The sequence below is a fragment of the Colias eurytheme genome, chromosome 9 (genome assembly GCF_061535395.1).
Source record: "Colias eurytheme isolate Ceu_HAF_F1 chromosome 9, ilColEury1 Martin Lab GWU primary, whole genome shotgun sequence".
Lineage (NCBI taxonomy): Eukaryota > Metazoa > Arthropoda > Insecta > Lepidoptera > Pieridae > Colias > Colias eurytheme.
This window is the reverse complement of record NC_142988.1, coordinates 10,877,251-10,897,321: the sequence shown is the minus strand read 5'-3', so window position 1 is coordinate 10,897,321 and position 20,071 is coordinate 10,877,251. Positions and strand designations below refer to the sequence as shown.

Here is a 20,071-nt window from a genome sequence, read left to right as displayed (position 1 = left end):
ATTTTATATGGTTGCTCATTTGCTTGTGTTGTGTTTGATGATTCAACTGTTAACGTATTTTTTTGCTCGTTGTCTGAATTTGTTAACACTGTTGCGCATATTTAGTGTTAGTTTATAATCTTTAATTTACAATATTAGTATATGGGTTGCATTTTCTAATTCCTCTTCTGTTGTGTAACTTGTGTTTAATAATTCAATCGTTAAGGTTATTTTACTAAATGTCTTTGTGTTTTATTTAATACTTTTTAATCAGGAATATAAATTGGAATTACCTTTCCATTTCTATCGAGTTTAGTGTCCCATCCCAGTGGTAGATCTCTATCAGACTCGCTGAACATATTGACTAAGGCGACAAGATCTCTGTTGTGTTGGTACCGCTCGAAGGAAGAAGTGTCTCGACGTATTTTTGATATCATATGCTTGAGAGTGGAGTTGCAGTTGTATAGAGATGATGCTTCCTGGAACAATAAAATTAAGAAGTTTTATTTGACGATTTTAGGTAAAGTTGCTCGTTTTACCAATTTAAGTAGGTATTCCCTTGTACTGCATCGTTGGGAGTGCATACATAGACATGGTATGCATTTGTCTTCATTACACAAACAATACAATTTACTAATTTTCTGTATATTTTTTAATACTTGGACTATATTATTTATTGATATGACGTAAGTTGTAAAATCGAATTTGGAAATGTAAATCATATCCAACTAACTTTGAAGTATTCGTACCGAATGCGCTACTTACAATGCTCTATTAAATCTAAATAATTTATATACGCATAAGTACTTACAGCATTCATATGCAGTATCGAGTAGAAGTCCGGTCTAGCGAGGAACTCAGCGGCCGGGTGCGGTGCGTGGGGCACCTGCGGCTCCGGGCGGGACGTGCTCGCCGCGGGAGGCGGGGACGAACTCACGCGCTCTTCCTCACCGCCGAGTTGCGACCGTGTCATGGTTCGACGGATTGATTGGTACCTGAAAACATAAGGATTTATATTGAAAAAGCTCTATGGGCACAAGAAAAGTTTATGGTATGGACCAAGAGTATGGACTATCATAACTATTAGAAATAAAGACTTGTTAACGAATTTTTAACGCGATTTAATAATTATATAATTCCGAATTTTCTAAATGTAAAATACTCGCGTAAAAATACACGCAGTAACTATATGTCTGTCAGATAACCTATAACTTTTTATTAAGCTCTATCAAGGTTCAGGTGTAAATATACAATACATTTATTTATGTAATTATTTATTATTGCTTGCTTGCAGTCGTTGCTTGCAGTGCAGTTATCGATTCGAATATTACAGATGCAGATGTCATATTCACAAATTAACAATTCATGCTTTCAGCTGACTAGACGATTGCTCAGTTGAGTAGCTATTTTATATACAAAAACTATTAAATATTATTAATTTTTAAATAGATATCAAGTTTTCTTGTCATACTTATTACTATATAGTTACTATTCATTTATAAAATTATAGATAGCGTATGTATAACAAAACAGTTACCTTCTATCCAACTGCCTCCTCTGTATTTCAGGTGCAGGTGATCTTGGTGAAGTTCCATTAGCTGCTGGCCTTTGCCAAGTTGTTGTACGGTTTATGTGGTCAATATAGAATACTCGGCCGTGGCTGTCCATACGAGCTTCCCATCCTGAAAGATGATAAAATAACCATGTTTAATATAAATTCAAGTTTCTGTACATATTTATACTATTATATTTTTTTCTAATTAAAAATCAAAAAGACTAAGTAAAGTTTAAAAAATTCGATCCTTCTTTTGAGCAGGCAATTTAAAATTTCTATAAGTAATAAAATACCAATTGTAATATGAGGCATTTAAATTATTATTCATTATAGAAAGCGTACAAACATGCTCACCAGGAGGCAGTGGTTCTTCACATTCGATGATTCCGCCAATCATATTGGCGGGAAAATCTCCTGTCAGCGCCATCTGCCGTGACGTTCGCTCCGGTATTGAAGGTAATCTTATACCAGCCATATGCCGCAGGGGTGTTGGTGACGCTACGGCATTATCATTATCGTCTATGTCCTCAATAGGCGGTGGTCTTCTCAAGACAACATCGTCCGGCGGCCCAGCGTGAACAATTGTAAAATGATTGCTGTTCATAAATTCTAGATTAGGAGATCTTATCTCCGAAGTCCGTAATTCATTAGTGAACTCAACCATTTCGAAATTTTCGTGAAGCCGGTTCTCTGCGCTCTGCACGGGAGGTGGGTGTAAATCTGAAGGTGGCAGAGGGCGTGGCCGCCGGGCGTGGTGAGTCGGAGTCGGAGGACATTGCGGAACTGCTGAGCCAGCAAGAGCTGCTACTCGAGTTAAAACTCGCGGATGTGGCCTCGCAGGACTATCTGGAGCATCTTTAAGAAAGTTAGTCCGGTGAGGGGAATGTTTTGGAGTACTTTCACATCCTAGATTTTTTAATAAATGTCTCGGTAAACTTGAATGCTTCGGTGTGGAACTGTCGCATGAATATTTCCGATTCATCAATAACGTACCGACATTAGGTATACCTTTACAGCCTTCGTCGACGGGTGATGTTGAATGCGAGGAATTACAAGAACTCGGACCATTAGGGCTATTACTGTCACTTTCCCTACTAGGTCCCTCTATATGGGATGAATTAAGAAAAGCTGTCATCATGGTCGGTGTGTTTGCCCGTCCGGAATTTTGCCTCGTTAGAGGTTTGTGACCTTTTACAGTTATTTCTTTTTCCTCAATTTGATTTTTATTATCGTCTTCGAAATCAGCATTATTACTGATGTCATTTAAGAAGGTATTTTGCGCTTTTTCTTCTGATTTTGCATGATTGGGAGTAAATTGAAAGCCATCTACCACATCTTTATCTTTCCGCGCAAATGTTGTAGTTATATAATTATCAGGGCCTATATCCTTAATGAACATAATATTTTTTCTACTTACACTAGGTGTGCCTTCAGGTACAATATTTAATTTTTTATCATCCGTCAATTTCGATACTTTTATAGTTGATAAGGTGGATTCACACAAGCTACCTTCAGTTTCTGGTGTAGCTAAAGGTGCCACATTGTGGCATTGATTGACGTTAGTCGTTGATGGAAGATGGTTTGGCTTGCTCGAATAAAATTCACCTGGTTTAAAATCGTTGATATCACTTTGTAATCCAGCTGAATTTGATATATTTTTATCAGTAAAAAATTGTTCATCTGTATCTATTAACTCAAACGTAAAGGCGTCTTCCGGTTTAGTTAATTTTTTAGGTTTTCTATGCCTCTGTACAGCTGGAGGTAACGCATGCATTCGTTCTAAAGGCTTATGCGACTGTCTTGGGGGTAACGGGGGGACTGGAGATTTCTGCGCTTCATTAGGTATATTTGCACCTTCAACATCATACACAAATTTCATTATTTTACATGGATTTTGTGGTGACCAAATCTTATAGTACTCCGTATCTGGTGAAGACGGTGACTCCAAACCCATATTAAAATTACTTTTTTTCTTAACACCATTTAACGGCTGGCCGCCTCCGGTATCGACAGGTGGTGGACATTTCTTTTTTACACCCGATGACGTTGGTTTACAATCTATCGTACTCTGAGATTCATTATTTACAAAGGGAGATTCCTTACTTAAATTACTAACTAGAGATTTGCTAGGATCACATTTTGTCGGGTCGAGATTCGAAGTCCCGCTCCTTTCTAAAGAACTAATTGAGCACTTATTGACATCTTCGCTTAAATGCTTGATATCTTGACTTGGACAAACTCGTTCTATTCTGGGACTATTTTCTGAATTCATTTCAAAGCTTTCATTGTTATATGAGAATGGCGATACTTGGTCGCCGCTCCTCTTCCGTGAAATGCCTTCTTTAAGCCGAAGCGGCAGTTTCTTGAGGTCGACTTTAAACCGTGGTGGAAGAGTCGAGGACTCCGCCACGCATTCGTCATCATCGCCATTGTAGTAGCGAAAACAGAGAAGCTGCTCGCAATCTGAAATTAAATATGACCGGTTAAAATTTGCATGTGTAGAGAGAAGTTATCAACATCGTTGAGCATAAATAATTACCTTCATAAGGTTGATTGGGCTCATCAAGCAGCCACATTATGTGGCCAGTGTCGCATCCGGTCGCCGGCACGAGCCTGGCGATGCCGGCGATGCTTGCGGGATCTGTAAATCAATAATTGACACTATTATCATACCGTCTCCGTCATATTTTATCTATCAGGTCAAGTCTCATTTATAATTATGATTTAGTATGGCAGTTAACGTTCATTATACACACTTTATTTAAATTGCATAGCGATAAAAAACTGATTTGCGAGATAGCGAGTCATAAAAAAAAAACACTGAAAGGATTTTCAATAAAATCATTATCTTTTCGCTAAAGGTAAAGAGAGCAAAACCTTGTCAGAGCTTTTTATGCGATGGGTATCAGAGCACAAAAAGCAAAAGGTTACGCACAGGTGCAGAGGACTTGCAAAAACAAACAATAAGAACACGTTGATGAAGAAACAGACTGCGGCGAACCCTTCCATTTTTTATCTAACAAAAATCAAGGCGTAGGACGCACGGTTCGGCGCAGGCGCAACATAATTTATGCGCCAGACTTAATCGCCGGATGCGGGAGTCGCCCGCACATTTTATGCGAAATAATCGAAGCCACCGAATTGTCAGTTAATTGAGAATACAAGCCCATTAATTGTACACGAGGCAAATTGAAACCGCGGCCGATTTGAACGGGAGCGAATTAGAATTAACATATTTTGATTGGATAAATATCGGTGCATGGTTAACATCATTCTGCACTTGATTAAGCGTTTTGGCCGATCGTAAATAATGCTCGGTGGATGTTTACATCAAACATTGGACTTTGTTCACAAGCTCAGCAATATAATTCATGAAGAATAAGGTGTGAAAATTAGCGCAACATGGATCGAGTTGCGCGGGCTCGCTCGATGACGTTCGTTTATTTGATATTTTGACTGTAGATGTAATAATAATTGATAAAATTATCAGTTTATAGATAATCTACTGAATTATATGAACACGAGGAAAATGTTCTGAGATATGTATATGATTGATATTTCTCATCCCTTTTGTGTCCATATGTTCGTTTGGATAATATTTAAGCACGTCGTTAGCTGGTTAAGCACGTAAGCAGGCTGAATGAAACTTAACAATAATGACAGTCATTTCCCCTTTATTACCATCATGTGTGAGCGTAACAATCTCGGTACAAATGACTAAATAGACAAAAAATTAGACGGCATTCGTGGAATTGCGGGTTCAGAGCAATAATTTGTCAAGTATAACGAGATATTTTTATGGTGATAACTGTTTTCCTGAATTTTCGGAATTGTAATGACGAAGCACGAATTTATAGAGCTCAGGAAATAACATGATTTATTAAATATTATTTGTAATGTAGTTTTTTGTATTATTGCATATTATTCTTATAAGTCTTATATCGCTGTTATAATAAGTAGGTATAATTATAAGATTTATGTACAAGCACATCATAATAAAGTTAATACATTGTCGATTTCTTACTACGTTCAAATAGACACCTATGTATCCATGTATGTGCCTATATATATACATATCCCGCCAATTTGTATCTGATCATCATCTATCATACCCTGCCTTTTCATCGGCTAGTTGTGTTGCCTGAAGAGCCATGCCCACAGCCACGCTAGACCGCGCTTGCCGCTTAGTCAAGTCTGTGACGCCGCGGTGACGACAGCGCTGACACGGGTCTATTTCCGGCGGTGACGCAACATCCGGCCTTCCGTCCGCAGGATACGAGCGCAGATACGGGAGCGAGTGATGCTCTCGTTATGCGTAAACAGCTTATTGAATTTATGCTCAATTGAAATGGTAAAGGCATGATTGTTGATAATTTGTACAAAACAAAATTAAAATTTACCGAGACTCGAAATGAATCATAGACAAAAAACTTTTTCTTCATCTATCCGCTATCGTATCATCAAAATGTCAAATAATATGCAAATGTGTTAGAGCTTGTTGATATGTCAGTACATCTTTCATATTCGACGCAAGAGTCGACATTGATACTTTGCATTAAATAAGTCAATTATTGGGAAGATTCCAGCGGAATAAGGCCGCAAGAGGCAGAAGATAATTAAAATCATTTTTAATTAGCAACGCCAAGGCGGACAGGGTCATGTGACATTTCATCATAAAGTGAAGTTAATCACACTGCAAAAATGTAACATCAGATGAACATCAGCGTTATAATGACATCAATGAATAATGTGAAACATGACAGGAAGAGTGTAGTTAAAAGCCGGTCAACATGGCCCTTATTACAACGCCTACACTACGTTCTAACTCCTTTATAACGCACCATATCGGGAATTCAAGGAATTTATAACAAAACTCATAAACAATAAGAATATACTGGTAGTTGTAAGTTGTCTAAACTTATAACTACTAACAAAATGTAAATAGAGCGCTTGGAATACAACATCTATCGAAGATTTCTGATAAAGTAACAATAAGAGCTAAAGATCAGTATAAAAGGCTGAGAATCTTGCATGATATTATATTTAAGTTAATATAAACTATAAATATATTTCCATTGCAATAATACTTTTTACTTTACAAATTCAACCCACAACAAAGTTCATCATAATCTGTCGCACCAATTAACACGTCGCATCTGTGTTAAAGACGAATATATCAACAAACCACAATTTCCAGCACTTAAGTGTATCCGCGTTGAAATAACATTTGGACGACAGGAAACGAGAGTTTAAAGGGGTCTAGCCGATGACAGACCCCCATTAGTGGAGTGACGATTTGACGGTTTCACGACGTGACTCCAACGTGACGATAACGACATTTCACACGATCTCCTGACGATTGTTGATGTGACGATAGATGCACTACAGGTGTGGATTATCTTGGATGGAGTATAGATTGTTAGTCCACCTGCATTTGTTGTTGTTCGAGTTATATTATGATTTATAGTTTAATTGAGAACTTAAAAATAAATTGCATATATACCTACGCGTAAATGATCAAAACTCTACCGTTAATCAATAAAAATGTAAATAAGATGAGTCGATAACTTTTCGAGGTACCGCAACCTTTTAACGCAGACACCTAATTAATCTCACTTCAAAGTTTACAGATAAAATGTGACATTCAAAATGATTTTATTAGCCTTAGAACCATTACAATCCCTTAATTCACTAGGGCCCATTAAAGGACCGGTTAATTTTATGACTACAGACCACTTAACATTCCATCCAGAGACCGGATATTCTGTGTTTAAATGATATAACACCCATTTGCACCTCCCGAGATAATATTTATAATCTTATAAATTACGTTTTGACTTCTTGTTTTGCTAAAAAGTTTCGGAGTGGTTAGGAAATGGATTTTAAATGTATATTTGCAGGTTGAAGTTTTGAGGTAAAAAAGGACCTAATAAAAGTATACTAAAAGTCAATATTCTTTGAAAAAAATAAATATGAAACAAAGCGTGGGTTACGATTAAAAAGTAGGACTTTGGGGGTATTTTTTGGAATTACAAGCGCTATTTAAAAAGGCGTTTCTATTTTGGAAATTGTAATGCAATATGATGATATCTAAGATGATATCAGACGATATGAATACCTGCATACTGTTAATCAGACATAATAGCGTAAATTGTAGTTTTACCTCAATTTCCACCTTCTGCGAAACATTTAAATAATTCAGCTTCCTACAATTAAGATTAGCTTATGTTAACATCGATTCTTAGAATGTCTACTCTAGTGGGTGCTTAATTCCGATTACATAGTTTTATAAAATGACTCACATGATAATTGTTAGTCTAGAAAACTTCAAGTAACGCTTTACATCAGATAACTCAAGCATAATTTATAATGCTGCAATGTACGATGGAAAATGTAGGATTAAATAATTGATACTGTATATTATGCGATGACTGACTTAGCGCATCATTACTAATGGATAATTTGTAATTTTAAAGGATAGATAGATCAGAGTTTCTGTATTTTATCCATTCAATAGCGCTTTTAAAAGAAGTTCAGTTAAATCAATATATGCTACAGTTTACGAAAAAATTAACCACGTGAAAATGTATTTACGTTATTATCAGTATACTCCAATTTATCTGATCGTTCATTGGTAAATCAGCGTATACCTGAACATAAAGCAAAAATTACGTGTGCAAACTTGCATTCACTCTATCCAAGCTGTTCTATAGATTCGTTTTCTTTACATACTTCGTGTACTATAGATAAGGACTTATTATGGCGAAGCTTACTGGCCTTATCCGACGGAACGAGTTGCCCAAGATGGCAGGCGAAGGAATCGCCCGTTATATCCTTATAGGGAGCCGATATGGCCCGCCAATAGTATAGCTTATTAGGGCCTAGAAATTGGTTAATGCACCGAAACACAGTTTCACGTACGTGAATGGGATATGGATGTGCGGTTTCTATTGACTCTACCTATCTATCTACTATATTCTCATGCACAATTACTGTCAGAGAAATGGTGAGACCCAAGTGAGACACTTTAATAACACACATGTGGTATTATTTTGTCACTTATTTTTCACTGTCACTGTGCTATAAGAGAGTGTAATGAGAGTTATCGCTCTTCTTTAGGTTATTTAAAAAAAAATCTGGATAAAGTCCATCGACCCTAACTATTAAAATAATCGGTAACGGTTATTTTGCATAAAATATATTTTAGATTATTTGCTCTAACATTTTATCACTTAAAAGATATACGTGTATAAACCAGAGATGTAACGGAGCTTCGATTCCGGTTCCGTTAAGTCGGAACTTCCGATTATTATTACACTTTCGGTTCCGACTTCGGTTCCGATACTTTTGTATCGGATGTTAATCGGAGGTGGAACGAAACAAAGCGGGCGGCGCGCGACGGCCTGTGCCAAACAGGTTCATACATGTCGCGCGGGGAATCCCCCGACCCCCACTCCGTGCACTCTATCATCAATTATTTTTTCACTTGTTAGTTGTTACAAAGCATCAAAGCTTTTGTTCATAAAGTACAATACATTACTTTTGGAGTCCATTTTGATTTAATTTGCTTTAGCTATTGTTCATTTATTGTAATGTCACCAAATGTAACACGCTACTTTGGGTTTTAATTTTAATTAAACTTTAAATTCATTAATTTTATCTTTTGTTCATTTGGAATTATGCCTATTTTTTTCACAGTTGTTTTTTATTTTATAATAAAAAATAAAAATGAAAAGAATTGACTATAAATCATGTTTTATTTGTCCTTAAACAAACTGACCCTGCCTCCGATTTCGATTCCGATTTCGATTCCGATTCCGATAAACCAAATTTGAAAACTCCGATTCCGATTTCGGTTCCGATAAAACTACCTCCGTTACATCCCTGGTATAAACAACACCGTTATATAAAATACGCAAATGGCAATTCGTTAAATGGAAGTGGTATTCATAGTAAACACTTTGTTTTATAGCTTACGGAATGTGTTCCTACAACCGACAAATGAATGAAATAAACTATGTAGTTTCAAATTGATACGACAGTTGTCGACGTCCGTGGGCGGAGAAGTGTGGCCTATCTCCGGCCAGCTGTTTTGCATTAAATCGTTACGATTGTTTAAAAATATTACGCAAAATCAAACATTTATTTGTACAAGTAGACTTCTTTTAAATGCGATTATATCTCGTCGTAGTTCGTAGAAAGTAAGTAACTACAATGATAGAACAAACAATATATAATTGCGGAAAATCAATACTACATAAATGACAAAAGGATTGCAAAATCACGAATTATGTAAATGTATTCACTTGTGATTTTGTAGGTTATGCTAATGAGTAGATAACGATGATTTATGTTATATAGCTTTACTTTCATGAATAATATTATTATTTTCTCCTTCAGTTCTGAACGGATTGTTGTTGTATTTAAGGATTATGTTATGAGTTAAAAATTGTATTCAGAAACTTATATATATTTTTGAACCAGTCATGAGAAAAGACCGTGAGACGATAAACAATTTGTTTAACATTTAAGGCACCTAACGATATTTTTATCGTTACGACATATAACGAACGGACTATTCAACGTGACGATTACTCGATTACATTCAAGTCTAATAGCGGCATTTAACCGTCAGTTATTATTAATATCAGAAGCTGGACAAGAATAACTATAAATTATAATACCTTTGTTTGAACAACGGAGTATACTTTGCGAATTAAAATAAATTGGAAATTACAAGTAAAATGTACAATATGCATACAATATTATTTTTCCCCTGTAAACGAAAATAATTTGGAAAATCCAAAAGTGCACGCCTCATAATTTTTTTTTAATAATTATTTATTAATTATTATTTTTGTTTATTTAATAACAATTAAACCACATCGAATCAGACCCTGAAAAATGAAAGGGTTCTATTCCTGAGCATACTCAAGCGTAAGAGAAAAAAAAAGACTCGATTAGTAATGTATTTCGGTCGCTATCGTGTTAACAAGAAAAAGGATCCGCACATACAGACACACGGACGTCCAAGACAGAACTTTTTTAAACTGTTTTTTAACTAGTTTAAATCACAAAAATGACATCAAAAATATCATGAACGTTAAAAATAGTGTTTTTTCTTAATATGTGTGTGTATGTATTATCTTACAAGTGCAATGTATGATACATAAAGACATTTTAAGTTTGAAAAATCAGATGTTTTGCGCGAAGTGACAGTAGTACCCACCTCAACGCTTCGCTTATGAGGCGTGCAATTATAATACCTTTGTTTGAATAACGGAGTATTAAGTATACTTTGCGAATTAAAATAAATTGGAAATTACAAGTAAAATGTACAATATGCATACAATATTATTTTTCCCCTGTAAACGAAAAAAAAAAGTGCTTATAAATTGCGAAAAACATTATCAATTATTATTTCCTTTCACATTTATATTTTCATTAATTAAAAACAACTACATATAAATCTATGACTATTCACACGTCTGCTCCCCGCGAATGTCGATCGTGATCTAAATTACCATAGATTATAGATATAACATGTTATATTATACATGGCACGCGTGCCCCCGCGTTAGCTATACCACAGATAGCCATGATGGTAACCCGACCAAAGTGGGGAGGACCATTCATGCTCTCAGCATCATAGACAACCGCTACTACATTTCATTAATGGTTAATGATACTCGTACCCACTTGATTTTGCCATAATTAACTTACGCTACATTCGCTGATTGGTTGATTATTGAAAGACATTTTTAGTGATGGATATTAATTTTAATGCGGAATATTATTGAAAATTGATGTTTCAAAATGTGAAGGAATGATTGTGTAATGATAGGAGATTAAAGAATTTGTCGACCATTTCATCCTACTCCCGACTTTACTCCTAATAATGTTTCGTAATTCTTATAAAAGAAAGTGTAATATTTTATAGTGCTACTATTTATATTTTAAATTGAAAATTCTTCATACCAAGTAGTCCTTAAGGTATTAGCTTAAGGTATTTTCGAAGCCTTCCCACATAAGCAGCATAAAAAGTAGTCAACATGCCACCACATAAAATCAGTTACAGCGTATTTGCTATAAATTTACCGTTACACAACTGAACATAAAAACATCTACAGAGACAACCTGTCAGCCTAACTTGTCCCATCGTCCCACCAATAATGTCATAAAGTCAAGTCAAATATTCAGCCCACCACATTCAAACAAATACGTATAGCATTAAACAGATTAGGTAATAAGGTAAACGGTATGGAAATTGAGCAAGCTCATATTTGCGGACACCTACATCCGCCAAGCCAGTCGCTAGTTTATTCAGGCCCTAACGACTCGAGTCCAAATAAAAAGTGTGCAAGTCAAGGAAAACTTGGATGGTATGCGCATAATTATGCTCGTGCCACTTGCAATATTTGCATGGAAGTTTATTAGAAATTGAATACAAAAGTTCGCACGCGCTTGTACAATTTGCTGCATGCGAATATTTAGTGTCATTAATAATAGACTCGGGACTCGATAAATCAATCTTCAAGACTCAATTGAATTGATTGTTCAATTTATGGCTTCATCTAATCTAGCAATTCGCATATTCTATTACTCGTTACTGCAAGTTGGATAATGACTGTCAAAAATATAGATAAACCGTAAATATTATCTTAATACTATTATAAAGGCGAAAGTTTGTAAGGATTTATGGATGTATGGATGTATGGATGTTTGTTACTCTTTCACGTAAAAACTACTGAACCGATTACAATGAAATTTAGCACACATATAGAGGGTAACTTGGATTAACACATAGGATAGGTTTTATCCCGGAAATCCCACGGGAACGGGAACTATGCGGGTTTTCCTTTGAAAACGCGGGCGAAGCCGCGGGCGGAAATCTAGTTATTTATAAAGAATTTACATGCAGTGCAATAAAACATCAAATTACTGTATACCTTCAGGGAAAAACAGAAGATTCATAGAAATTAGAAATCCATTTGAAGTCAGTATTCGTATCAACCCAGTAATACGAAAGAAACAGAGCGGGTCAAGAATAAGGCCGGAGTCGTAAAATTTGCAATAGTATTACCAATTTTATTTATTCAATACCCAACGCCCTTAAATCTTATATACATGTATTTGAGCTCATCATTCAACTGTCCACATAAAGCTTGCACACGGATTGAGGATTTTTCATTGAACTAATTCGCCATATAAAATATCTGGAGGTGTACGTAGGTTTGAATATGCTCCATTATTGTATCTCTTATCTCAAATTATCACTTTGATTGCATTGACATGAATTATTTATTACACAAGTTTACCAACAAATTAGGTGTTATTTATGAAATTATAACTATTTCCTGCAAATATGTTATATTCGCATAATTCTTGGAGGCGGGTTGACACCTCCATCTCTCCTTAAAAGCAGTTTCATCTGCTGAGAGGTTTTAACAAGATTGGCTCATTACTTTTTACGTAACAAAAACCGAACCAAACTGAAAACAAGTTAACGCAACCATCAGCCCCTGACGTGTTACCCATATTTAGATATTGCTGGAACACAAAACAGGAAAGTATACGTTTTCGCCATAGCACTTATTGGTTGAATACAAAAAGTAACAGGAAATCTTTACAAAAAGGCACATTTCGTTAACCGAAATAATTAAGGTAGAAGATCTCTACAAGGTGCGGTTGTAATTAACATAGTCGTAAAATTAATTGTATTGGACAAATGCCATAATCGATACCGCTCCTACATGCTCATGCAACTATGCAAATCCATTTAAGCATGCAATTGAAAAATATAAGCATGTTATATGCACCGTAATGGATATTGTTCCATGTTTCGTTGCAGAAAGGTCAAGGATTCATGTACGCAGTATGATTTGAAAGCAAGATCCTGAATGAATGACATAGAAAGACCTTAGTGTGCTACAAATATACATCCTGCTTGGAATTCTAATTCGACATGATAGAAACTTGGATAGAAATATAGAATATGCTGTTTGTTATATTTCTAACTCAATGGCAAAGCTACCAGGTCAATATTTAAAAAATTGACAGTTTATTGTTTGGACCTAAAACACGAGAAGCTTAAAGAACTTTAACTTTACTTTTTATCATTAAAATAATTTACTGAGAACACAAAAATGCCCAATTTCACGTCCCAGTAGAAATTTAAGCCAATCCAAAAATATTAAAATCCTTTGATCTTTTTGAATATATTCTCATAGTAAATACCAGATTTACTCCATAAGTGTTCTGAGATTGGATCTATAATTATTAACTGGCGCTATGAGAAAAAAGGTAGGGCATCATGTTCTCACTAGGAACCATCAAATGCAATATTAATCGCGTAAATTTAGAAAATAACCGGCTTATTAATACGAAGGAAAATTTACTATCTACGTACTCCAAGCATTTACTGCTTCCCCGTAGCGAAGCCGTCCATCAACCAAATTGTTTCTCACGAATGTTATCGTAAGATCATGCCCAGGCTATTTTGGTACACACCTATGACGTACTTATTGATATTATATTGAAAATTATAACTCACCGAGAAATATTTGGTCGTACGCATGATGTACTGAGCAAAACGATATATTTCAATATTGTTTATTATCTAAGCCTATCAGAAACTGATGGTCGAGGTTAAACTATATTGAGCTATTTATTTTTGGCCTTTCTTTTACGTCTGTAGGTACGTAACTGCATAATTCGTTTGTTAAACGGTGTTATTCATAATAACACTCATTCGCGAGGAGAAGAGATTTCCTACAACATAACTCACAATAACTTATACTTAATACATTGTACAAAACACACCAATGCTCATTACTGAATCTAATTATATCAAAGGTTATATAAAGCTTACAGCTTATCTATTTTGAAGACCCTCCAACCGCTGCCAATACAAATTTGAATAATAGTCACGACCATCAAAGCTAGCAATGAGCTACGCAAAAAACTGCTATGAGAATAGAAAGAAAAATGTGTATCATTCAATATAAATTCATTCAACGTTTGCCTCCGATGTGCTAATACTACGCATTCGGAATCAGGATTCCTCGAACGGTATGCAAAAGAATAACTATGATCAGACAAGAGCCGGGACGAACGACCTCAACATTGGCGGAATGAATACAAAATACCGAAAACTTCTGCTCGAGTTAGCTGAACCTAGACTTTACGCGGTAGACTAGACCTTTAGACGTGAGACTATTACTTCATTTGCCTCTTTTCTTACATGTTTTATGGAGATGATTCTTGCTAACCCATTTCGTGATGTATTTACAAATATCATGTAAAACAGTTCAAAATCACGTATGTAATAATATCGACACGTTAAATATAAATCGGAGAGGAAGTATTTAAATAAAAAACCTTTAAATATATCACTTAATAAATTATAACTGCTAATAGAGTCCGTTGAATTGAATTCTTGCACGCACTTCCTGTTTTTGACGAAATATTAGTCGAACGAGCCGAGCGGTTCGATTGGCATGAAGGGCTTTCTGGCAAGGATGACAAATTTACTGTGAATAGCTGTTGCTAGATAAATACGAAATTAAAATATTACTTTATATCTCAGCATGATGACGATATTAACACGTGAATAAGATATGCTGTAACGTATGAAAATAAACCTGATGATTTGTTTGATTGTTTAATTTGAGTATAATTAGCATTGGTTAACTATTAATAGGTAAGACATGGGTAAGACCAATACACGGTGTATGATTATAGTTTCCAAAACTTTCAAATATGCATTGATTGAAGATGGGGTTTGATTTTATGCAAACGTAAACATGTAAAACGTAGAATAGAGTCACATACTCCATTTCTAGTAATGTTTGTATCTAATATAGTGGTAAAAAAAACTCTATCAAAATACACACCTCTTAATTTTTTATAAATGCAATTTAAAGATCACATTAAAAGATCGTATACCTATAACAATACGAAATAAAATGCCAAGGGTCATTTCAAAGGATTTCCGCCTCGTTTAAATTGATAATATCATAATAATGTAAGTAATCATTGGTTCACGGTTCTCACGAGACAATCCGCTATTTAGTTGCAAACATATTTTCGTGAGAATTAGCTCCGTATCAGCAAACAATGATGACGAAAAAAATTCGCCGATTCTGAAACTCCTTGGTGCAATTCTCTTTAATAACTCATTTATTTTTATCATAACAATTCGTGCTATTGATGAAGCAAGACATGATTTGGAAATTAAAATTTTCGTTGTGTACAAATGCGGTGCATTTTATTAGGGGCAAGCGTTATTGTATTTAAATTTTTATTAAAACGCATTCGATGTACCGACACGTAAGAAACATGAAGATTTGCCATTTCATATTTGAACACGATTTGAAATTCAATGCTTTCAAAGTTATATTACTTTCATGTTCATTATGTTTGTCTTTTTCTTTGTGTACAATTAGGTTAACTAGTTCGCCTGAGAATTGTTCTCTCATTGTGATTGTTTTAATTGGGCATCTTGCGAAATCTTTATAATAGCCTTTGTTTTACGATGTTGACTAATAAGAGGTTCATGACCAGTGGTATTTGAAGGACATGGTTGTTCATTATCACAAAAAATCTAAATATATAATTAATTTCAACTGACAAAAAGACCCAAATATAAGTTCACCTTCAATTTTTTTTTATTATTTAAAACTTAAGCACTTCAAGAACTTCCTGTACTGGAATAATTAAATATTATGTAGGTATTTCCTTCCAATGCTATTAATAAAGATTTGTCTTAAAATGTTATGTGTTATTAATATCTTGATCCCGCCTTGAGATGAAGGATACTTTTTATTTTGAGTTGAAGGTATTTTTGTAAGGACAGTTCAAAACCAATTGTGAATAAAATTGGTATGCAGGATATTTTATTATATAAAATTGCCCAATTCTCTGACATTATACCTTAAAAATATCCAAAAATGATCCCGAATACTTTGACGTTTACAATTAAAATATAACGATATTTAAATTAAAACATCAATCCATCTCCTAATTTTTAAATTAAAATTAATAACCAACATAATTAATAAAAAAATAACCAATTATAACCAAGAGTAAATGCTTTCTTTCTTTCAATTACCAAATTCACTGACCCGATCAAGAATCAAAAACGTATCTCCAATCTGCGTAAGATATCACAATTAAAACTACATTAAGAAACCCGATCGCAAGTTTCATATTCTATTGTGGTCTGCTAACTAGAGCAATGAGTTCTCACATGATAAGTACCTAGTCTGCGCAAGGAAACTGATTTATCTTCACACTATACGTTTCCGTTGCAATGCACTCGTGTGAAAAACGTTTTCTACTTATTAAATACGCCTTATTTAAATACGCCTCGTTGTGAATGTTGATCTGATTGACGATAATCTATACTTAATATCATAAAGTCGAAGAGTTTGTTTGAACGAGCTAATCTCAGGAACTACTGGTACACTTTGAAATTTTTTCCGTGTTAGATAGCCCATTTATCGAGGAAGGCTATAGGAGTATAGGCTATATATTATCACGCTACGGTCAACAGGAGCATATCAATGCGGGTAAAACCGCGGGGCACAGCTAGTATTTAAATATGCCTCGTTGTGAATGTTGATCTGATTGACGATAATTAATTGATATATTAGCTGATATTGCTTTTGATTTAATTTTGCTTACTTAATTTTGTCTTGATGCATACGCAAAATAAGACATCGACACCGTAAAAAATACTCAAAATGTCTTGCTTGCAACAAAATAAATCGCGATGTATCAAAATGAGTACTTTATATTTTCTATACAATCATACAATAAGTCAATGCACGCCTTTTATTGCAAGTAACCATTATAATTTAATCTCTTTCCAATCAAGTCCAAATTAGGAGCGGGATAAAAATAATATGATACGAATAATTCGTCTAAACACTTATGTTGTTATGAGGATATGATGACTGTATCGATCATCTTAAATAAATAGAGCAACCTGTTTGGGAATTATTCAATTGAAGTTTATACAAAAAATATGACTTCTCATTAATTTAAATTTTTGCACCGATACTTTTAAGCGTGCATAATTCAATATTGATTCTGAAAATGCGCATTTAACTACAAACAAGAATATATATTATTATAGATGTTTTGAACTTTTTTACTCTATATCATTTTATTACAATACCTATCACAATAAACAATGTTTATATTTACCTAATCTTAATCCAAATTCTGTATAAAGCAAAAGTATCAAAACCACACGAAAGTTAGATACATCATACATATATGCATGTTCCAAAACCGATACCCGATTATCTGGCAACATGCGATGTTGTAAATCTGTCACTCTAACCCTCCGTGCGGAGTGCGGACCGTTGCATCGAATTACTGTAACATTATACCTTGATATCCTCTTAGGAGGTTCCGAACTAGTTTGGCGCCAAAATCGGCTGTTCAAAACCTGCTTGAGAATTATCATATGGTTTGGATAAGATTAAGAAAGAAATCAAGGAGGATAAAAATTCCAATCAATCTTTAAAAAAAGTTGCTAATAGCAGCCATAATCTTGCTGACATAAGGATACATGTTGTTAGATCACTCAATAGTTGATGTACTTAATCAAACTTACTAAAACCACGGATAAAACTGATATTTGCAATTCATTCTGCTTCCCAATAAGATTACATCGCATAGAATTTCATTTCAATGAATGCAGTATAAAAGCAAGTACCTATAACAAAAAACTGACGACTAAAAATATGAGGTGTCAATGAGCTAAAAGGCATATCAGGAAAGTGCAACATTCTTATCAAAACTTTACCTCTTCCACGTGGAGTATTCTATACTTATCTATGTAAAATAGGCATTATTACCCAAGGACGTTAAAATCGCAGTATAAATGAGGTTGTGATTTACACAAGTACATCGCGGGGGCGGAAGTTAGTGCCGGTTGGCCAAACGTGGTCACTTGTCGGCGTGCCAAGGCTGATCTCAGATTTACTTCTATCCAAGGACAAATTACCTAAATTAGAACTAGAAATATTGAACAGTAGCAAAAATATTGCTATTTCTCATGCTAATTAAAAATTTGCACACGGATGGATACTGTGATAGCACTTTTCATATAACGCATTTAATTTTAGTTGTAATATTATGTAGAATCAATTCTTCAAGAGGAATATGAACTATAGTCTCGATACAAAACTATAGTCTCGTGTTTGGTACAATCATACAAATCGATGTAATTTCATAAGTATAACCTAAAAATTAGCAAATGTTAACACATTTCTTAGAATACTACTTCATTCGTCCAACTTGATATTAGAACATACAATACACGAGACAATACTTTTGCTATGTTTAGGAAAAGACAACACAGTCCACTATCAATTGCGGTCGAACCTTCAAGAGTCCTTCAACCAATCGAGTAATCGACAGACATTTGGATTTTGGGGGCACATATTAACACATAATACACGAGACAATACTTTTGCTATATTTAGGAAAAGGACCTAGCTCCTATCAAACGGGGTCGAATTACGGTTCCACTTTGGACCTACAGACATTTGTGAGCACAAAATACACCAGACAATACTTTTCTATATTTAGGAAAAGGACCTAGCTCTATCAAATGAGGTCGAATTACCGTTCCACTTCAGACCCGCAGACATTTGGGAGCAATTCGGCGCGGCGCGTCACATCCGTCCCCATTGGTCCCATGGTCATTGTATGCAAAGCGCCCGCCCGAATAACCGCTAACGGTTTACTGTTCTTGTAACGTATGAATACTTATTTGGAGACCACGGGGGAAATTGGTTTTCGCAGAAGAAACCGCATTGTTGTGTAACTTCAAATACTTGTAATAAATAATAATTTTAAACATGAAATATCATTTTTGGGACATTGCTGACTTACAGATTACATCATTTAATAAAAATATAAAGAAAAATAGTAGAAAATAAAATAGGTCAATATAATTTAATACAGAGAATTCATATGCAATAAATACAGAGCATCTACGATTCATAGCGCAATTATTTGTTGATTCGGAAACCTTTTTTGTACATTATGGATAGCTATTATGCAAAAAGCGCTTTATTGTACGGTACATGCGAAGTCAACATCTGAATGAAACTGATTACTCAGTTCCGGCTTCGGCCGACACAAAAACGGACGTTCCAACAAAAACTATAGAAAACGTTAAAATCACATACGCACAAACAAATTTTGTTTACACAAGAGTCGGCAAACACGGGAGTCCTTTGAAAGGCACGTACAGCGCACCGCTTAGCATATATCAAAAGGACCGGAAGGATTTTAGCCACGTTCATCTCTTAACTCGTCTTCATAGCATAAAAAGTGTTTATTCTTTATATAAACATCCCAGCAAATGGCAACATTGAAACCTTTATAATCTACATTTCTAACATACGACCCATATCAAATCCATTTTGACCCGTGACTTAAGCTGCATTTACCCATAAATAAAGGAATCATAATCTTTGACGGGAATTAGAAAATATTTCAACGAATATCGTC

At 34.8% G+C, this 20,071-nt stretch overlaps 1 protein-coding gene across 3 annotated transcripts in view; it reads right to left on the bottom strand.

Annotated features, from left to right (window-relative positions):
• The window catches only part of LOC149906114 (E3 ubiquitin-protein ligase HECW1-like), an 89,560-nt gene that overhangs the window by 40,593 nt on the left and 28,896 nt on the right, over positions 1 to 20,071 (bottom strand). For all 3 annotated transcript variants that reach the window (XM_090105989.1, XM_090105991.1, XM_090105992.1), the window contains exons 2-6: positions 4,074 to 4,175; positions 1,889 to 3,997; positions 1,517 to 1,661; positions 791 to 974; positions 273 to 458 (exon numbers count right to left, since the gene is read on the bottom strand). In XM_090105989.1, coding sequence (XP_089962115.1) covers positions 273 to 458; positions 791 to 974; positions 1,517 to 1,661; positions 1,889 to 3,997; positions 4,074 to 4,175 — 2,726 coding nt within the window. The remainder of the gene's footprint in view (positions 1 to 272; positions 459 to 790; positions 975 to 1,516; positions 1,662 to 1,888; positions 3,998 to 4,073; positions 4,176 to 20,071) is intronic.